General features: G+C 35.3%; 2 protein-coding genes and 1 long non-coding RNA gene across 5 annotated transcripts; 1 reads left to right on the top strand and 2 right to left on the bottom strand.

The window, feature by feature from the left end:
* Positions 1-1,708: 1,708 nt before the first annotated feature.
* LOC112323623 (uncharacterized) lies at positions 1,709-3,922 on the bottom strand. 3 transcript variants are annotated; one of them, XR_002977089.2, is made up of 3 exons: positions 3,013-3,922; positions 2,823-2,900; positions 1,709-2,604 (listed from the first exon to the last, which is right to left on the bottom strand). It is a non-coding gene; the product is annotated as an uncharacterized LOC112323623 (long non-coding RNA). The 3 variants fall into 3 exon arrangements; XR_008059424.1 differs by having other exon boundaries at positions 1,709-2,607; positions 2,823-3,922; XR_002977088.2 differs by having other exon boundaries at positions 2,823-3,922.
* A 5,997-nt stretch (positions 3,923-9,919) lies between these two features.
* Positions 9,920-12,385, top strand: LOC18094557 (light-harvesting complex-like protein 3 isotype 1, chloroplastic). Its single transcript, XM_006368885.3, has 3 exons — positions 9,920-10,402; positions 11,730-11,867; positions 11,962-12,385. Exons 1-3 carry the CDS (start codon positions 10,018-10,020, stop codon positions 12,210-12,212), a joined length of 774 nt encoding a protein of 257 aa, XP_006368947.2. The 5' UTR covers positions 9,920-10,017; the 3' UTR covers positions 12,213-12,385.
* Positions 12,386-16,643: 4,258 nt separating this feature from the next.
* Positions 16,644-21,377, bottom strand: LOC18094555 (subtilisin-like protease SBT2.5). The gene is made up of 9 exons (XM_024610794.2): positions 20,755-21,377; positions 20,401-20,575; positions 19,820-20,217; positions 19,588-19,683; positions 19,366-19,435; positions 18,909-19,191; positions 18,411-18,742; positions 17,931-18,198; positions 16,644-17,589 (listed from the first exon to the last, which is right to left on the bottom strand). Exons 1-9 carry the CDS (start codon positions 20,955-20,957, stop codon positions 16,901-16,903), a joined length of 2,514 nt encoding a protein of 837 aa, XP_024466562.1. The 5' UTR covers positions 20,958-21,377; the 3' UTR covers positions 16,644-16,900.
* Positions 21,378-21,509: the final 132 nt, after the last annotated feature.

Here is a 21,509-nt window from a genome sequence, read left to right as displayed (position 1 = left end):
TTAGATTGGATCATGAAGTTGAAAATTAAAAACACAAGTACAATGATAGCAACAACTCGTTAATTAATTTTTATTCATGTGTTTATAGAATTTTTCACAAAATTAATTTATACTTGAAAAATATTTTTTAAAAAAAAAATTATCCAGTGATTGTTTAAAAGAATAGCCGTTAATATGGAGGAAAAAATAAAAGAAAAGTACGTTGTTATTTAGCATCGAGAGTAAAAATACCCTGAATCAAATCTTAGGGCTATTTTTTTTTTCTAATTACTTATATTTAAAACTTTTTATATTTCATATTTATTAGAAATAATAGTAATATAAATTTCAAATCGAATTTAGATCTGAAACTCATCCATTTAATAAGCAGGTTACCGAATTCGGAAAAAAAAAATCAAATTTAAATAATAAAAACTATATAACAGATTCATAAAATTACATTATAAGGAGAGTCAGATAACATTATACTATAATTACACATCTGTTTGTAAAGTTTAACACACACACACACACAGGCTTTTACTTGTTTTGTTCTCGGTCGTGAACTAAGAACAAACTATTTGAATAGAAAAATCTCACCGAGTACGTAATTTTCATGAAAATGCCTAAATGCCACGAGAGAAGGCATTTTCGAGAAGGTCATTCAGTGATAAGGTTTCTTCGAATGCTAAAATATTATTCGAGAAGCTGATAATTTGTAACTCAATTGATATTAATGTCTCTTCTGTCATTAAGAGGTTTTGATTTCCAATCTTTTCTTTGCAATAAACAAGTAAAAGCCAAAACCATGTAGCAGAAGCACAGGGGTTCTCATCTCCACAGCCTTGTTTCTCCTTCAAAACACGTTTTCTGTTCACAGCTTGTCAGAGTCTTGAGTCTTTCATCAATTCAATCTCCAATCCTCCAGCCAAAGACTCTTTAAAATAACCTAAAAAAATAGAGGATTTTAAGTACAAAACCATGAGCAATTTTAACTCTCAACAACTATGAGCTCAGTGGTTCACTCATAACTTGACAGTTCACACACATAACGCAAAGATCCCTCCTAAGAGAATGAAGGCCTGTTTGAAGATGGTGACAATCACTATAAAGGGTTTGTGAAGTATGACATCACCCTCAAGACTGGGCTATAAGCACTTGAAGCAAATAATGGAAGAGGCACTGTTGATAACTGGGGCCAAAATGTGTATGGGGCATCCCCTCCCTACACTTGCAAATCTGTGATGAGAAAAGAGAAAAATGTCTTATATGATAGGGGATGAAGCTCCTATTACCTGATAACAAGGAACACCACTAACCAAATTGCCTCTTTTGATCACTAGGGATCTCAAGATCCAACAAATTTTACAGAAAAATCAAAAAGCAAATCCAACTTGTAACGCATGCTTACTATATTGTCAAATCAGCAATTTAGATACAAGTCAAAACACTTTCCAAGTGTCTCACTGAATAAGTTTCAGGTAACAAATATGAAGCAATAATGCTGAGGTGGTGTACCCATGAAAAGAACAAGCAATTGGACTAATTTCATGCCAGAACATGCTTGATCTCAAGAGCAAGAGCAGTGGATTGGTGAAGAGCAGGACTGATGCAAAGTTGGTGCATCGATTGAAAAGGTGTAAGGCGGTGATTGAATGTGCATGTTCTAGAGAGTTGGTTCCTCTATCTCTATTTTTTGGAGGGTTCAAATGGTTTGCACATCAACGCATTGGAAGTAAAAATTATTTCATTACAATGCCATGAAAAAGCATGTTCAGCATCAAATTTTCTAAAAAATGATCAATGAAGTCTTGTGGTCACCGCATGACTATCTAACTAAATACATCAAGTTTGGCACTGCCATCAGAAAATCGAGCATTTACAAATGTAGTGCAAGAAATCACAAGTGCCATAAATCGAGCATCTTAAAACTTTCCATGCAGAATAACAGCAGCAGCAGCAGCAGCAGCAGTTGAAATGTGAGCGCAGGCTGCTCAGCCAAAATGCATTTGATAAGAGAGCAAATTTCTAAAGCCTTCTCAATTGTGGAAGTGATGCTAAGTCATTTTCTTCCAGAAATTAAATTGTTTATGTTTTGAACCAAGTGTCTAAACCTTTGATTAAGATCAAGTATCAGTTACTTTTGGGAAGCCAAAAGGAAGTTCTCCCTCTTCACACCCCCAGTTTCTTCCCCCATAGGCAAAACATAAACTCCCTCCCTCCAGTGTGTGCTTGCACACAGACACACACACAAACATGTGCAAGCAAGCCTGCAGTTGTATTTGCTGGCTATCATTTAAACTTCCACTTGCAACTGTGAGCAGGCCAAACAGGCATTGTTCTGACAGCTTCTGTATCCTGTAATACAAATGTACAAGTAAAATGTATAAAACCAACCCAGTCATTAGCGCCACTCGACCTGAATTTGTTTTTTCCTTGCCCACCAATACAGTCTGTGAGCTTTGGAGCAAAGCCCACCAAGCCCATTGTGCCCCAGAACAAGGTGAGATGAGACCCATGCTACCCAACCCAACTCTCAAGATCACCGAGCTACCTTGTTAGGGGAGGTCAGGATGAGGTCGTGGCTCCTCATGGAAAATTGCAACCATTATCCCACATCCAGCTCTGCTAAAAAGAGGAAAATAGAATATCTTTCAGCATTCATTTTTGACAGATGAGAAGACAGTGTGACATTACTGTTCTGGGTAATCATTCAGACTAGATCACAACAAAAGGGACCAAACCCTGCCTAAGAACTTCAGTTCCTAGTAACCAGCAACCATAGATTGAGGTTCGTAACCAAACTGATAACTATCTGATTAAAAAGTAACCGTTAATCTTACCAATTCTGCTTTCACTTTCTTTATTTCTTTCCTTGCAAGTTCAACACCTGTTGCTTGACCTTGAAATCTCCCAATTGGCTGTAGATTGATAGAGAAAGTGCAGAAAAATTTGATTCTGAATTCTAGAGACTGATTGCAGTCAAGAAAGAAAAACTAGCAAGATATAAGATGGGATAGAATAGAGTACCACCTATCACAAAAATACCCGCTTTATCATGATCGTTGATCGTTGATGAGGGTAAAGCAGAGCGGTTTTCCCTTGAACCAGCAGCCAAAAGCATGGCTGCTTCTCCCCGAGCATTACCAACACAGAGAGTAAATAGAGGTGGCTTGACATACCTACAGTGGTGTAAAATATACGCAAGAATTTCCTCATGGGTGGGATTTGGGAAGGTTTACTTGTTGCATTCATAAATGCCACTGAGCTTAATTTAAAATCACAAAGCAGAGAACACACTTAAATAGAGGTCATTAATAAACTATTACCACTATAATATATGCTCCACTACATATAAATATCCTACTCGTCAGAATTAAACAAGTCCTTGCTCGCACTATCAGCCAGTAGACTTTGGAGTTGGCAATGATAAATGTATTGCCCTATAGAGCATTTAAAGCGCACTATTCATGCGATCACATGCATATGAATATTTACAGAAGCATACATAAATACATAGAAAGCAAACTGCTTCTTTTCTTAGCATGGAGTCATGGACATGGTTAACATTAATAAGAAGATGCATATACTCCAACACATAAACACCTCCCTCATCCAGTCCAACACAGTAAACAGACTTGGGGAAACTTTCTAAATTCACAATCTGTTAGGAAGCTTTGGAAGCAATGACAAAAACTATTATCCTGATTCCTCCGCCGACGAAGGGAGAGAGGAAGCAAGTTGAAAGAGAGGCCCTTGAAGAAGAAGAAGATGGAGAAGAAGAGATCGTTAGGGTTCTGTTAGGGTTAGTAGTTCGTGAAGAGGCCGTTGTTGATTCTAACATACGCCTGTGGAACACGACGGTCGATGCCGTTGCGGTTGCGACCGCCATTGACGGTTGTGTTGGACGGGGGTGTGGGAGAGAGAAGAGAGTGAAGCAAAATAAAGATACCGAAGTGAAGTGAATTGTTGTTGGGTTTCGGACTTTTGAATGTTTCATGGGTCGCATATTAGGCTCAGAGGCCCAAACACAAAAGCCCAATTATTTTTACAAAATTACCTTTTTTTTCAAAAATGAAACTGATTTTGTTTAAATTGTGTGGATTCGGTTTATAAAAAAATATTTTTTTGTGAAGTATACACATATTTAAGCGTGTTTAGAAAAATGTTTGAAATTGTTTTTCATTTAAAAATATATTAAAATAATATTTTTTTATTTTTTAAAATTTACTTTTAATATCTACATATTAAAATAATCTAAAAATAAAAAAATATAATCTTAAATAAAAACAATTCTAAAACTATGGAAATGATAATTCAATCACTATGCCAAAGTAATGAAATTGAAATGATATGCTTAAAAAAAAAAGGCAACTAGTACCGGGCTTGGCTTCCAGGCCCAGCTTTATAACTTTACCCACCCTTCTTTCTCCGTCGCTCCCGCCAAAAACAAATTAACAGTGGTAAGAATATATGAAAAAAGACCGCCAAACTTTTCACTTCTGTTAAAGCTTTAGCGCAAAAAGTTCCCCCAAAGAATGGAAAAACAAAGGAAGTCAGTCTTCTCACTCTGTCACTTCTCCCCGATTCTTCCTTTTCATTTTCAATTCGATTTCTTTATGTATTTAATCACCAATTATCTCTGTATTTATTCTGTAATCCTCATTCGAAGACAAAGAGGAGAGGGTAAACAAGGTTCGATCAGTCATCGGGGCTCGGGCGATCACTCTTTGATATTTTCCAAGCCCTCCATTTCAATGGCTATGACCCAGAAGCAGCAACAATGAGTCACAACCCTGAGAAATCCCATACCAAGACTACGCGAACGGGCAACGGGAATCGGGTCCCAGCCAATGTCAAAAAAGAAGTGATTAATGAGACAAAAGATCGTGTGAATGCTGGAGTGGAAAATTGTGATTTCCCAGAAGAAAAGGACTGTTACCAGGTTGGTGGTTCTGTTATTACCGCTTCATCTACTACGGAAGAAAGGAAATTGGTGTGCACTGAAGAAAACGCCATTTTGGATTTTCTAATTTCTAATTTTTTTAATTTTTAATTTTTTTTTTTTTTGGGGGGGGGGATCTTATGCATATTTTGGGTTTTTTCTAAGTATAAAGAATTCATAATTGAAATAAAATTTAGTCAATAATTTTGAAGTAATATTTATATTTGCATTTGAGTAATTAAGTAATAGCCAAAGCATTCTCGACTATAAAAATGTCTAGGGGCATCAAATTTAGTCACATGAAGTAACAGTAATTAATCATGGAAATATAATAATTCAACCTCACATGATAATTACTATATTTAAGTGATTAATTAAGATGAAATAGACATATTTTGTTAAAAAAATTATCTAGTTGCCCACATACCTAGAAAATTCTTTTATAGATGAAAATGTTAGTTGTATCATAAGGTAATGTAAATCATAAGTCCTCAAGGGGTGTAGCGTGATGGCAAAGGGTTTGAGATCTGCACAGCAGGTCTCGAGTTCAAGTCAGGGCGTGCACCTCTTGTAAGAGCCTGGGATAGCCGGGGTTTTACTCACTCACCTGAGCCCACAAAGTACGCTTTCCGGGAGGTGGGGTTTCCTCAAATAAAAAAAAAAAAGTAATGTAAATCACTTGTGTTATAATTTAAGCTCACGGAAAATATTATAATGACACAATGATTTGTTTGTTTAAATTAATTTACAGGGGAAAGTATTTCATTTTAGCTTCATTGTATGTTTAATTTTCTATGTGTTTTAAGTAAAAAATAAATTAAAAATAAAAGTTTTAGACATAAAATACTTCTACCTGATTTTCTAGGAACCTTCCGGTTGCTGATTTTTAGAGCTGTAGACAATGCATTGTCTGCGCATCCTATTTAAAAAAACAAAATAAAAGGTAGATGACACAAAATCCATCCTTTAATACAAAGGAAAAAAAATTAAGAGGCTTGTGCATGAGCCAAGCCTTTTTTTGATGGGTCAAGTGCATGGGTCCATGCACGTGCGTAACTTATTTTATTTTCTATATTTTTTTCCCTTTATTTTTCACATTTTGATCCATTTAAATACATTGAATACAAAATAACTTGAATTGTTTTTTGGATTCCTTTGAAATTTCAATTTTTGTAATGAAATCATGGCTTTATATATATATATATATATATATATATATTGGCGAGTGTTCTTTTTTCATAGCCCTTCATAATTATTATTTTTATATTTTTTCAATCATTGTGTTTTTTATTGTTTGATTACATACCATTCAATATTTTTTTTTCATGAAATTTTATAACATTAGATTAGATAATGTTCTTTTTTCACAACTATCCATAATGATTTTTACTCATTATATAAAAAAAATAACTTGCAATAAAAAATTCTTACTTCTACAAAAAAATATGTTGCTAGTGGCTAATTTTTTTTTTTGCTAATTTTTTTTATCCGACTTGCATTTGCACATCTTGAGAACAAGGCAAGTGAGCTTCAAGTTTCAAGTATGGTGAGTAATTGATATTCACTTGTGATATTGTGGGTTGAATTATATTTTTATTTTTTTAAAACAAATAGTGTATGAATATTCTTTTAGTAATATCATTAAATCAAATCAAATGAAACTTGTCACTTTAACTTCTTATCTAACTCGAGTTTCGAATTAAATTATTTAAAAGTTGACTCGAAGTGAATCATTCAATATAACGAGTCCAAAGATAACTTCGATGATTATTAAAAAACATAACATAGCTTCTGAAAAGAAAAAACTTTAAGATAATAATTTTTTTTTAATATTGAGACGATGCTAGTTTGATTCGACCTCGGTCATCCCATGACTTGAGCTATAGACTTTGATGAATTTAATAACTTTATTGTTTTTGTATATTATTTTTATTTAATTTTATCATAAAATTAGATGCTTGTAAAATCGAGTACCAACTCTAAAAAAAAACGTTTATTTGAAATCTTGATAACCTTATATAAAGTAAAAAAATAGATCATGAATTTCATTTCTCAACCAATCCAATATTGAAGAAGAGTGAAATAACAAAATAATTAGAAAAATTAAAGGACCAAAAACTAAAAAAAAAACATATTAGAATTGATGGGCAAACCCGTGAATCAGGTAAGCCATGTCAACATGTCAAACCCGCAAACTGGGTAATGGATACCACTGAGATTAATAACTTGTTTTTTATTCTAAATTACTATTTATTTAACTATACGATAACAAAAACAAATAATCGCAGAATCGAACGTCAAACAAATACTGAGACTTTTTTTTTAAGATTATGATAACCTTATAGAAAACAAAGTGAAATAAATTATGAAACTCAATTCTCAATTAGCCCAATATCGAATGATAAAATCAAAAAAATATATTTTTTTTTAAAGTAAACTTGCCTAACCCGTCAACAGGCCCATGGACTTTCTAAAATTTAATAACATGTTTTTTTTCAAATTTATTTTTTTAACTATATGATAAAAAAAATAGATGATCACATAATTGAGTTTAATTATAAAAAAAAGCATTCCATTAAACCAGTGAATTGGGGCAACCATGGTTACCTCATCAAACTTGCAAATCGGGTTATTGACTGCATAAAATTTAATAACTTAATTTTTTTTTCAAAATCATTATTTAACTAGACTTTTTTTTTTAAAAAATAGATCATACCGTAATGTTATAATATTTTTCTAATACCTACTTGTTAAAATATTTTTTTGATATCATGATAACCATATAAAAGATAAATTAAAATAAATTATTAACTAAATCCTCATTAACACATGATGTAAAGACTATTAAAAAAAATAATCAAAGGAAAAAAAGGGTTAAAATAAATAAAAAAACACTATAAATTAGAGATTAGAGATTCTCCTAACTAAAATAAGAGATTCTCAATTATTTTTTGAACAACTCCTAATCAAAATAAGAGATTCTCAATTATAAAAAAAAAAAGAAAAAAAATTATAATAATAGTAGAATCTCAAAGATGTAATTCTGTGGGGGTAGCAGGTGAAGCATGCATTTTTTATAGGATCTGAACCTGATCCTTGATGAAGTCACCAGTTTTGACTTTTCAAAGCAAATTAATTACACGGGTCTGATTTTCTAGCAGGGGAAGACTTCTACAAAGTACCAGCGACCTTCCCAAAGGATGCGTGTGGTTAAATGTCAGTAATTGATAACGTCATCTTCCTAACTGACTTATAATAATCACGAGATTAAATCTTTTAAGTTTTTATAATTTTTAATTTTAATACATAAAATATTAATTAAAATATATTTAAATTAATTCGAATACTCTCATTAAAAAAAAAAGAGTAAGTAATTGATGACATGTTTGATTTTGAATTTTAAAAGTGTATTTTATTAAAAATAATTTTTTATATTTTTTTAAATTAATATTTTTTTGTTTTTAAATCATTTTGATATATTAATATCAAAAATTATTTTTAAAAAATAAAAAAAAAATATTTTAATATATTTCTAAATAAATATACTTTAAAATATAATTATTACCACACATTTAAATAATTCAGAATCCCTATAATTGAACGACTAAAATGCAAGGTATATTTATTATTCACAAGCATTTCACTGTTCACTACAGTAATGCATTTATTTCTTTACCTTTTAAAAAATATAATACACACAATAATAATTATAATTAGATGATGACAAAATTATCAAAGGTGATGGTCATGCATGGCCATAGTAATTAAGTGCAAATGCTGACTTCTGGTGCCTTCTTGCTTGTTAGTCATTAAAATTATAATTGATATGTGAATACTTAAATATTATATTTTTAGACCATGATATTAATTAAATATAATTAAGTAATACTCTAAAATACGTGTAGATTTCCCCACACGCCTGTACTTATATATTATAATTATAATATAATAATATAACTTATATATTATAATTATACTTATAATAATATAATAATAATAATATATACTAAAATATAGCTGTCTTTTTTTTCTTTTTTCTTTTTGTTTTTTTACTGTTTTTATTTAATTTTGTTTTTGCTTTGTTTTTGTGTTTTTTTCTTTTAATAATTTTTTTTAATTTAGTTTGTTAATGTTATTTTTTTTTATTTAGTTATCAGATTTTCATGACACGAATCCCGAGTTTGACGGGTTAACCCGAAATTTTTTTTTGACTTTTTTTATTTTTAATTAATTTTTTTCATTTAATTTAGTTTGTTAATGTTAAATTTCTTTCTATTTAATTATCAGACTTTCATGACACGTATCCCGGGCTTGACGGGTTAACCTGGTTTGACGGTTTAACCCAGTTAACCTGTCAATTTTTTTTTTCTATTTAGTTATCAAACTTTCATGACGCGAATCTCAGGTTTGACGGGTTAACCTGGGTTGAAGGGTTAACCCAGTTAATTCAGATTTTTTTTCTTTTTCTTCATTATTTTTTTTTCTTTATGTTGGTTTTTTTTCTTTGTTTTTTTTTCATTAATTTATTTAATTATCATATTTTTATGACACGACCTTACAGCCAGACCCACATCCAAGGCTATTAGGTCTGGTGTTGCAGCCAAACTCACTTAAACTTAGATCATGTAAGTTTAATATTATTATTAATATTATTAATATTATTTTTGGGTCAGGCGTTGCTGTCAAACTTAATACTCTTGGATATAGTTTTAAAAAAAAAAATCTAATATTTTTAAATCTTAATTTTTTTTATATTTTTTATAAAAAAAATAGATCACAGTATTGCACGGATGATGTAACTAGTAATTATTCTAAACTGCAACATCTTAAAAATATTCTATTCCGTCAAAAAATTTGCTTCCGAGTAATTTCACCTTTTATTTTGATTTTATTATATGCTAATTTTCTAATTTATCCGTATAGTGGGGTGAATTATTATTTTTTCCTCCGAGCGCTCGCTGGAAAGAAAGTACAAATACCCTTTGGAAGGCTGAGGATAACTAGATCAAACGTATCCATGAACTGACACAAACACAAGCTCTAGCTCAGGCTCAAACTCCATAAACCAAAAAAAGAAGACAATCTCCATATCAATGTCTTTGTTCCCTCCGCCACTAACTCGCCTTCCACTCTCCTTCTCTTCCAAGCACCATATCATTTTCAAACCCACACTCTCTCTCAGACCCACAAGCCCTCCTTTTCTCCTCTCCACTTCCAAGGCCTCTACAGACGATGGAGGAGCTGGAGTTTCAGCCTCTTCCGCCACTGTAGAAGAACCAAAATTGGAGCAGAAGGCACCAGATTCTTCTGAATCAGTTCCTGTGGCTGAGAAGAACTCTAATGGAGCTGTGGCTCCTGGTGGAGGGGTGGAGGTTGAAGTGAGTAAATTTGAGGACCCCAGGTGGATTTCAGGGACTTGGGACTTGAAGCAGTTTGAGAAAGATGGGAAAACTGATTGGGATGCTGTTATTGATGCTGGTGAGATTTTGTTTTTTCTGGGTTTTAGATTCTAGTCTGATTGATTATCTGCTTCATGACTATTATTCAGTGTTTTTTTTCCTGTTTGCATGCATTGTTTACTTTTGGGAATCTCTCATGCTTCGATATTGTTTCCTGATTGAGTTTTTGTTTGTTCATTTAACCATTTAGTTCTCATGCAAAAACATTGGGTGTTTGTGTTGTAATTTCAAATAATATGTATTCCGAATTGCTCTCCTTTTCTCTGCAATTTTTTGTAGAATGTGTTTCCTTTGAAGAAAAATTTAACATGATTCGAAGCAGAATAGAGCCAATTGTGTAAAATTGAGAATGCATTGGTTTTACAGATGGTTAAATGATGTGGTGAGACATGGACTAGGTAATTAAGGCCAACTGTCTCTTAGGAGAAGTCGTCATGACCATTTTAGTTGCTGTGTTTGTGGATTTCTGTTTAAAAGGAGAAAAAGTGAAAGTGGCTGCATTATTGGGGCTTGGAATTGACTGGTGTCATGTTCTTCACCCACAAACTTGTTCACATATCTGTGCATAGAAATTTTTTAAAAAATTTGTAACAGTGGGAGCGGCTGGATGAATGGGTCCATTTTGTGAACACCAGACAGGACCTGCTCATCCAACAGCTTGGAATAATGGGATTGAATCAGCTTGTATAGGTGTTGTTTCCTGTCAGGTAAGTGATATGATTCCACGTACTATGTAAAGAAAGAGTGCGTTGTGCACCATAATTTGTATTAGTTGCACAAGCTTTGCTACTTAAATGAGCTTCCTCTGTTCAGGGAGGAGTACACCACCATATACAAAAGCTGTGCTGAATTCATACCCTATTTGGATAACAAGTTTATAAGGAATTGTTGGTTTGCATTTAAAACTTCTTTTATTATTAGTGCTGCAAAGTAGCATTACTATTTTCTTTTCATTCTTTTTCCTCGATGTAGGAATATTGTATTTACGATATTTGAGGCAGGCACTAAAATGTTTTTATGCTTTGATTTGGTTTGGAGTCCATGATGTTACTTTATAGAATGCACAAGTCTATTCTTTATAGATCGTTGTTCAGAGTCCTTGTATGTATGTAAATGAAATGATATCTTTCTGTGCTCCAGGTACATGTTATCCTTGAGAATTAGTATTTCAGAAAAACGCCTGATGATTGATCATGCTGTCCTTATTCCTTGCTGTAGCATCCACATGCTGCTCGTCAATTTCATTAATTGTTGTTTTTAAATGAAGTAGTTCCTTGCATCCAGTCTGTTGTATCTCTTGATGGTATTGCTCGACATCCATTGACATGCTTTAATAACCTTTTCAGAGGTTAGGAGGAGAAAATGGCTCGAGGGTAACCCAGAATCATCAAGTAATGATGACCCTGTTGTTTTTGACACCTCAATAATACCATGGTGGGCATGGATGAAAAGATTCCATCTGCCTGAAGCAGAACTTCTCAATGGTTTGTTAAGATATTTTTCTTCCCATGTTCACGAGGAAACAGCCCTTCTAGCTCTTGTGAAACTATCTAATGTGCTTTCCTGTATTTTATGCAGGCCGTGCTGCAATGATTGGGTTCTTCATGGCTTACCTGGTTGATAGCTTGACTGGTGTTGGTGTCGTTGATCAGATGGGCAACTTCTTCTGCAAAACTCTATTGTTTGTAGCTGTGGTAGGAGTACTTTTAATACGAAAGAATGAGGATTTAGAAACCATAAAAACATTGCTGGAGGAGACAACCTTCTATGACAGGCAATGGCAAGCAACCTGGCAGGATGAGACATCTTCCATCCCTAAAAATGAGTAGCTACAAGGCAAATTCAACCTTTGCTTGTGTAATGATTTCTCGTGTACTGTTGTAATTTCGCTTGATAAGAGTGAAATTTTCGTTGTAATGCAGGTTTCCTTGTAGTTCAAATGCACAGAACTATGCTTTTTTCTTGAATATTTGTGCAATGATACCTGAATCTTTTTTAGCCATTCACGGGGTTGCATGATAACAAGCTAACACCTTAGGCTCTGTTTGGTAATTTCATTTACCAATTGGCCCGGGGAAAAGCACCTCACCCAGAGGGCTCGCAGTGACATATTAAGCATAATTCGGTGAAAATCCTTTGAAAAAGTTTGGTGAAATATTATATTATGGCAGAATAATACCGTCTGCTACAGTTGTCTTCCATGTCATCAGTTGAGCCAAAGCATTCACCTCATCTGGGTCAACCTAGAATGAGATAATCTACATTAATTCGATTAAAGTATTCAGAACTCCTAGAGATTGCCAGCCTTGATTTTACCATACCAAGCATTAGACTTCATCATGTTCAACTGAATGAAAAAATTTACAGGCAAAACCATCAAAAGTGCTCATTTTTTTTCCAATATTCATCAAGGCCAAGAAACTTCTGTAGAGTTTGCAAGAGATATGTATGTAGATCATGATCAACAATGCTGCATAAAATCTCAAACTCGGAGACCATGTTTTCAATTCAGATTCTTTCCTTCTAAGAATATCTCGAGGCTCATTTAATTTAACGGATCCACGGTTGATCTGACTTTGAGCATTCATGATAAAAAACCAAACAAAGGGGAAAGGGGCATTTTTTCAATACAATTAATGACGACAAGAGAAGTTAAACATAAATTCTTAAGAGTAGATATCCACCATTAAATGCCGATTACAACAAGCACGTTAAAATATAAGATAAATCCCATCTTAAGCTTCTTTTAATCTGGAATCAAGCTCGGTAAGTTTATAACGGGTTCGTTCCATCCACATGAAATGGCAGCCGTAATGTTTTTTTTTCTGGGGGAATAGGTAATCCATAGAATGACACAACGAAGTAGTTGAATCAAATAGAAAGAACATCTTTCTTTTGCTTTTTGCAGAAAGAATGCGTTCTATTGTTTGGACCCACACATTCACACCTCCAAGCCAAACGCAAAAGCAACTTCACTTCTCGACCAGCCAAGTAATTTCATAGACGATATTTTCTAGTTTTAGCAAATTAATGGCATTGACTGATCAACACATGCAACAGAGAGAGAGAGAGAGAAAGAGAGGGCAAATCACCTCAGAGTGGTATCTAATGCCGCCTTTCATAGGGCCACAAGCATTTTGGATTCTAAATCCAGCATAAGAGGCAAGAGTGCCATCATCTTTTGAGAAGGTGCACTCAACCTGCAAAACCAAATTACCTTCATGTTGAATTAACAAAAAAAAGAAGAAAAACAGATAACAAAAAGAGAAATGGTTCTTTAATTACTTTGATTTCTCTAAAAGGGATAGAAAGGCTCTTTTCAAGCTTAGAATCCAGACCAAGAATGCGAGCTGCATGGCGAAAGTTGCGGTTGGTGGCTGCAGGAGCATTCATGGTTGCCCTAGCTAGCTTATGCCAAATCAAGCAAACAAAAGAGTGAAAGTGAAAAGGATGGCTATAAAACAAAGGAGCAGCAAGAAGAAGAAAAGATAGTCAACAAATGTAGAGTGCATTGAATCTCCGAAATTTTCATTCTACTTGCCATGTAAAGGTTTGACTAATTTGACAAATCAACAAATGCTAATCTTATGATAAGATTCTTTTCCCAATCATTTTTTTTCTCGAAACATTTTAGCCATTGATCTTACAAGATCCACTAATTAGATTCCCGGATTCAATTAATGCATCAGATTTTTTTAAAATAATCTTGGGTCCCTTCACTTGTTTGCCAAAACTAGATTATTAATTAAATCATTCCACGCCAAGAACAATCTCAAGGAACTGGAAGTCCTAAAAACATGACAGATGAAAGAATAAGCATGCATATCATCAATGTGCTTCTAGCTCAAATGACTGTCTGTGGCTTCTTCAAGAGATCGCAGGTTCATATTGCTGAGTGCTGAGGGGTGCAACTCATTAAAGGGCAAAGGCAACAACACTTTGGTCTCACCACAGTAGGAATGTCGAATGAATGAACCATTCATATTAGTTAGTGTCTTTGGCTCTTAAAAAGTTCTTGTATTTTACAATTGTGTTGGTTAGAACCGGTTTCGGTCTTTGACTTGGATCGCCATGTGATGTGGAAGGAGAAGATTGGATGGTGAGATGAGAGGGAAGAGATATGCCTTAATTTGTGTTTTGGATCAAGGGTTCTGCGGTTAACACTGGCTTGTGCACTTCTGTCAAGGCAGAACTATGGGCAGTAGTTACTGGTCTAGAGCTGGCATGGTCAATGGGTCTTCGCAGATTGATTCTAGAGACGGATTCTGCAGTGGTAGTTGCTTTACTCTTAAAAGAATATGTGAAAGCAGATGCAAACTCTGCCTTAATCACCAAGGCAAGAGAGTGTTTTGTCTAGAGAATAGGATGTTCAAGTTCAGCATGCATACCGGGAAGCCAACAATTCTGCAGACTGGCTAGCTAATTTCGGTCTAACAAAGCAGCTGCTTCATAGTGATAGCAGGATTCTTAGTGACCCCCATCGAGTTTATATTCCATTTTGTATTATAATCTTATTGGGTAATATAATTTTTAAGGCGTCATGCCCTGATTATTATATATATATATATATAAAAAACATAGTGTCCAGCTTAAATTAATATCGAATTTGGCATTGTATAAGTATAATATTTCTTAATCCGGAACAATGTGTTCGGTTGCTCGTTCCAACCAAAGCCTTCATTCTGGCCTCCCTTGTTTGGCCTGCTGTCTCCACCCGCCGGTTCTGATCTACCACAATAATATTTATGCCCTGCTCATGCAAGCCTACAAAATAAAACTATATATATATATATATATATATATATATATATATATATATAAGAGAGAGAGAGAGAGAGAGAGAGAGAGAGAGAGAGAGAGAGAGAGAGAGATGCATTCTCCTATATAACTTCATTTCTCTCCAAAAACAAACGAAAAACATTCTCCTGCCTGCCACTGCCAGGATCATCATGCCAAGAAAAATGGTAAAATCCTCTCTTTCCCTTTGATATCAGTTTGTTACTGTAGAAGAGTTTAAGTAAACGATGGCCAATATACATGTACGATTTATTTCAGGCAAAGTTGTGCAGGGGGAAGGCAGTGATAGTGAGTGTGTATGAAGAGAGGCCAGGGAAAAGAAGGGTCTCATCATCATCAAATAGCCATCACCACCATCACCATCACCATCACTATGTCCATCATGTCATCAAACAAGAGGTAAACCTACACAAGAATGGAGATTCTCGTAAAGGATACAGTAGAAGAGCTGAGCTTCTTCACTATTCTCAACGCCTTCGAGAGTCTGCTCTATCAGCAACATCCTCCCCTTCAGTACCAAAGCCAATTTCTTCCAACAACCACCACCACCAACCCACAACAAACGTACTGGACTTATACAGCTTATTTTTTCTATATTATTTCTAATGACATATTTAGACAGCTAGACTTAAAGAATTTGCCAGAGAATTGATTCAGACATCGTAATTTTCTTCTTTTCTCAAGTTCTTTCACTGATCTAGGAGAATTGAGAAGCTCAACTTTGATCCTTATCACAATTTTGGTAATATGATCTGCATTTTTATGATATTGATTTTGTTGAGTCTGGTAGCATTTAATTCCTGGATTGGATTACTTAATAACTTTTGGTATATCAATAATATATAAGATTCTGCTAATGCCACCTTTCAAAGCAAGAGGACCAACTTAACTAGCATATGAAGATTTTCATTTTTTTTTTTGGTGTAATATATCAACCACTACCCTGAATTTTGTCTGTATAATTATATATCCTACACAGACCAGAGACCATCTTTAAGGTATTGTTTTAGACTACCTTTGCTCTTTGTTGTCTTGTCAAACAAAGGCTTTCTTACTCTCTCTTTTTTTTCCTTATCATATGCTATTCCTATTATTTATCTTCCCAGCTGAAAGCTGCAATAATGTCAATCTTTACCTTTGCTAGATTGTTGCTGCTCCAAGCAAGCCAAGATTCTCCAGGAGCACTAGTCCTACTTGTCTAGGCAATTGGAAGATCTTGATTCCGAATATTTGCAGATCTTTGACAAGTATCCAAGCTAAGCAAAAGAAGAAAAAGAAACATAGTGGATCCACAAGCAATGCCATGATAACTGTAATGAAAAGCCTAGAGGTGAGGCAAGTAGTGGTGGCACTTCTTGACATAATATAGGTGAATTGCGTTCTAAAATCTTGATTCTTTTAGGTACAAAAGAAGAAGGGATTTATTCTGAAACTGCTCTCAAAACTGCAAAGGCATAGATGAATTGTTTCGCATGGTTTCTGTGAAACCCACATCCATTAAAGGGCAATAAATTATGTAACTTCAGGAAATGAAGACAAAAAAACAACATATATGCTTTCATGTGCTATATTACATATGGTATGCAACTAAGTGCAAATTCTTTTTATTGACTTGTTCATAAATTGTTTTTCATTCGAAACCTGCTTGACTCGTGATTTCTTTTTGAATTATTGCATCATAAAGCAAAATGAAGAATTATCTCCCGAATCTTAAAGGAAATCAGCTTTTCAATGATGTGCTAACGTAAACAGCTATAGGAACTCTAACAACATGCTTTCTGCTTCCATGCAACACCATCTCTCCGAATGTGTAAGTTCTCGTTGCCTTAATTGCCGTCAACACAATCCTAAGATGCTTCGAAGCATTACCGTTTATCACAACTACTCGTGGGGAAACAGTTACGTTTACACCTGATGGTTGTCTCACAGTCACTCTATAAACCTCATTCCTGCTGCTCACGTTTGTAACACTACGAATCACCTTTCTTGACCCAACTAGATTCGAAATTGTCACACTTGCGGTGTTCAAATCTGAACACCATGCTCTTCTATTTGTTGGACAACTAGTTCCTACTGCTCGTCTTACAGAACCTTCATCAACACCTGGAACAGCACAAAGAAACTGGACATATTGTTCAAAATGAGAATCGAATACGAGTCCTGGGTCGATGGCATGAACTGGGTTTATGAATCCAGCACCAAAATCGAACGGTGTAGCAGGGGCTATTTGGTTAGTTAATTGTGCTAAAATGGGAGAGCCAGAATGGTCAAATGTACTAGCAGTGGTCATCATTGCTGATGTGATTGCTGCTGGACTCCACCTAGGGTGCTTTTGCTTGATTAAAGCCGCAACACCAGCTATGTGAGGAGTGGCCATGCTAGTACCAGATACAAGCGCAAAGTTTTGCCCTGCAAGAATGACAGCACGAATTAATTAAAAGGAAAAACAAACTAGAATGATGGTATGGAATTATCTGTTTCCCTTCCCCGAGATATACCAACATCATCATCATCATTTCGATATTGAAGCAGATGATGCACATGAAAGTAGATCGAGTGTCTGTTTGCGAACTTAAGGGACTTAAAATGACATTGCTTCCGTAAATAATTCCGGCAAGATAAAGATATCAAGTCTTGTTTTTTAATCTCGGTCACAACTATGTGGATAAGTAATACTTGTCATCCGATATTTGGAGGGGCATAAGCGATGCTAGTTACCCATTAAAAAAACATAAAAACAGTGTTCTTACCCTTGATAGAAGGATCTCCTTCACTGTTGGGGCTCCACGCAGCCCAAATGGAGGATCCTGGGGCCATGACATTTGGTTTGAGGACATCAGCAGTTTGCAAAAGTGCATTGCTCACATCGGGACCTCTAGACGAATAGGATGCAACAATTGGTGCCTGCCGAGTAAAGAATGCTCGCCTTCCATCCATTATTCTTGCCCTGGCAGCAAAACCCACAGCTTGTCCACTGGTACTCCTGATGGTATTTGAGTTATAATACTCCCACAATGCCTGTAAACGAATGGATAAACCATTTCATTAGTCATCCATTAATCTAGGAGATTTTAGGAATTGGGAATGAATGGCATTAATGAGAAATACTAACTTATCCTGTGGGAATACTAACTCATTTGGTGTGAAAAATAAAAGGATAGACAGAGAGCTACAGAATCATAATGAGCATGTTTGGTAATGAAATCTTATTGAATGGTAATGTGCCATACTCTGGAAGATTGTATGTTGTTCAGTATAATGGCAGGTACTTGCATAGTCATTGTGGTACCCTTGACTTGCTCAGAACCAATGTCAGGATCCATTGTGATGATAAAACCCGCAGCCCCTATCTTCTGTATAGTGTTCGCAACAGCTGCGATGCTTGCAGCCTCATATTCAAAGTCAAAGGTATAAGTGCAGATAACCAGCTTGTTTCGAACTGATGATAAGATGAAGTGTTCTGGATGCTGACAGCTTTCAACTTCTAGAACACTAGTGGTGTTCCTATGAGAGACATCAGCTGCTGCCACTATTCGGTAAGGCATTTCTCCTGCTGTTGGAGCTGCACAATTATTCATAACCAAAGAATTGCACCAATTTGAGTGGTATATACTATTGATTAATTCCAAGAATGGATGAATGGAAATCTAAACTGCAAACCAAGTCACACCATCTTATTTGTTCATACATGCATGATTAATAAACAAGGGCAAGAGTTGGAATATTACGGGCAAGACCAGTGCCAGAGAAGCTTCGCCCATTCCCAAGAATGATTGAGTTGCTGTACTTGCGATCGATGATGGAGGCAGCTACACTAGTGATCCAGGGGCTAAAAGAAAGGATCGAACTGGGAGAAGGGCCACCATTTCCAGCAGCTTGAACAACAAAAACTCCAGCTTTTGTAGCAAATAAAAGCTCCATTTCTAGCACATTGAGGAAGGCAGAAGGACCAGATGGGACACTAGATGGCCCTATGGAGAGGCTTAATATATCAACTCCATCCTCCACTGCCTAGTGTAAGTTGTTGATAATTGCCTCAGTAAATTTGAACATCCAAGCTACTAAATTAAATTAAAAGATAAGGATCCATGCTTGTATGCTAAATTTTTGCGATGTAGATATTAGACAAGTAAAGCTCTCTAAGTTAATCCATTTTTACAAGTTCAAGTTGCATAATCATCAAACCTGATCCACAGCAGCCACGACATCTGACATGTAACCTCCAAATGTGTAAAGAGCTTTGTACACAGCAATCCTGTTTAATTAGAGGAAAAAAAAAACTATTAAACAAGTACTAGCTTATGAAAAGGAGAAAATGTATAGCAAAAACCTGAATAACTGAAACTGGCTATAATAATAACATAGTATGCTCGCAAAAAGAACCAAATTTAGATTACCATTGCTTACCTTGCTCCAGGAGCCATGCCACTTGCATAACCGTAATTGAAGTCGTTGGCAATCACTGGTATTTGGTGGTTTCCAGCAGCTGTGGAGGCTGTATGGCTGTTAAACATCAGATTTGAATACAAACTTAATTCAGCTCAGTATAAAACAAACTATCAATTAAAAGAATCTCAATGACGGCAAAAGATAAAAACTATCATGCAAAAAGAAGGCAACCGCGCTGGGAATAACTTGCCTTCCATGACCATCAGCATCATAGGGGGATGCATAATCGCGTGTTGCATTGAAGTCACCAGCAGCTATTGCTGCACGAGCAAAATATTGTGCCCCTACTATCTTGCCATTACATGCTGTTGAAGGGAACTTCTCTCCGGTGACACATTTTCCTTTGAATTTGGAACTGTTTGTAAATCGTGCAGAGGAACCACCCGTAAAACTTGGATGGAGAGGGTTTATCCCCGTGTCAATAAAACCTATTATTACCCCCTCACCCGAACTCTCTGCTCCCCCTAAAATTGGCCAAACACCAGTAGGAATCCCAAGAAAGCGAGGTGTATGTGTTGTAAACTTCTCCATTTTGACATCTTCATGGATAGCTCTAACTCCTGTTGCGTTCTTCAGAGTTCTGAGGACCTGTAAAATGTCTCATTTCTTTCACTATTTGGTCCAGTTAATCCTTGTGAAGAATCAAAGATAGATGGCACGATTATATAGCTTCGACTACAATACAAGTACACGACTATGTTTTGTTCCCATTAATAACTTTGTAAGCTTTTATATGTGATGGATGAAGCAAGTTCTTGTACGTAGGAATACCTCCTTGGACTGAACATTGACTGCAAACCCATTAAGCAAATGAGTGTAGCTGTAGAGCTTGTTGTAGGTATCTTTCAGGAGCAGGGATTCTAAGAATACGTCATGGCTTGTCCTTAATCTCTCTTTGTATGCCAAAGATGCCTCCTCAATCCTATGCGGAGTCAAATTTGATTTTCTAGAGTATAAAAGACAGAAATTGCAGACAGGTGAAACAAATCAGTATCCAGGAAAAATAAATAAAAAGAAACAAAAAACAAGCATAAATCAGTATCCAGGAAAAATAAATAAAAAGAAACAAAAAACAAGCATAAGAGGATATGTTTTTATATATATATATATAAAAAGGGGCGACACCTAGAATGGGCTTGCTTTGATTTGAAAGAGAAGACAGGTTCATCATCCATCAAAACAATGAGAACTTTTGCTTCAGCTCTTAGAGGATCAACGATTATGACAAAGGAAATGAAAAGAATGGAGGAGAAAATGGAAGACATTGTCAGTGGCACTGATGTCCTGCTGATGAGAAGCGGGTTATGTAATGACCCTTTTCTTTTCATTGCCACGCTAAGTGAGATAAACCTTAAAATCAATCCTGCTCTTCTTCAGAGCACCGAGTGCAAAACATGTTAATTTCATGAGCCATCGAAGTGTATTAGGTGATGGGTCTGAACCGTGAAAGCTTATTTCAGCTATCAACGCCTTTCCCATTTTCACATTCATGTCATTCTTATTTTCTAACCTCCAGTTCATGCAGGTGATCTACCCTTACCTCACCGTAACTGGAATCGCAGGTGCTTGCAAGGCCTTTCCAAAAATATACAAACAGATGATTGTACTATAACGTTGCAAGTAAAACAAGTCCAAGTCCAAGTCCAACAGACAGGGAAGAAGATGCGCTGATGTAAAAGGTAGACAGCATCATCGGGATCCCAAACCTAACTTCTGTCTCCGTTTGAGTTGCATACATGCTGGTGCTTCTTTAGTATATGGAATAATAATGTGTAAAGCCCGTTGATCATGCGTATTGATTGAGCCAACAATGAATCCTTTACAGTTGTTGGTAAGACAACTGTTGTATGTTAAATAGTGCCACTGGTAAACAAACAGGA

Source organism: Populus trichocarpa, chromosome 1 (assembly GCF_000002775.5).
Source record: "Populus trichocarpa isolate Nisqually-1 chromosome 1, P.trichocarpa_v4.1, whole genome shotgun sequence".
Classification (NCBI taxonomy): domain Eukaryota; kingdom Viridiplantae; phylum Streptophyta; class Magnoliopsida; order Malpighiales; family Salicaceae; genus Populus; species Populus trichocarpa.
This window is presented reverse-complemented; position numbering and strand designations above follow the sequence as displayed.

What these genes read in the sequence shown, in the direction of transcription:
- LOC18094557 (XM_006368885.3), top strand. Translation starts at nt 10,018, where the DNA reads ATGTCTTTGTTCCCTCCGCCACTAACTCGCCTTCCACTCTCCTTCTCT. An exon ending in GGATGCTGTTATTGATGCTG is followed by an intron (nt 10,403 to 11,729) that starts GTGAGATTTTGT and finishes TAACCTTTTCAG; the next exon opens with AGGTTAGGAGGAGAAAATGG. An exon ending in TGAAGCAGAACTTCTCAATG is followed by an intron (nt 11,868 to 11,961) that starts GTTTGTTAAGAT and finishes TATTTTATGCAG; the next exon opens with GCCGTGCTGCAATGATTGGG.
- LOC18094555 (XM_024610794.2), bottom strand. Translation starts at nt 20,957, where the DNA reads ATGAAAAGAAAAGGGTCATTACATAACCCGCTTCTCATCAGCAGGACA. An exon ending in TCAAAGCAAGCCCATTCTAG is followed by an intron (nt 20,576 to 20,754) that starts GTGTCGCCCCTT and finishes TTTATACTCTAG; the next exon opens with AAAATCAAATTTGACTCCGC. An exon ending in GATGCTGATGGTCATGGAAG is followed by an intron (nt 19,684 to 19,819) that starts GCAAGTTATTCC and finishes GATGTTTAACAG; the next exon opens with CCATACAGCCTCCACAGCTG.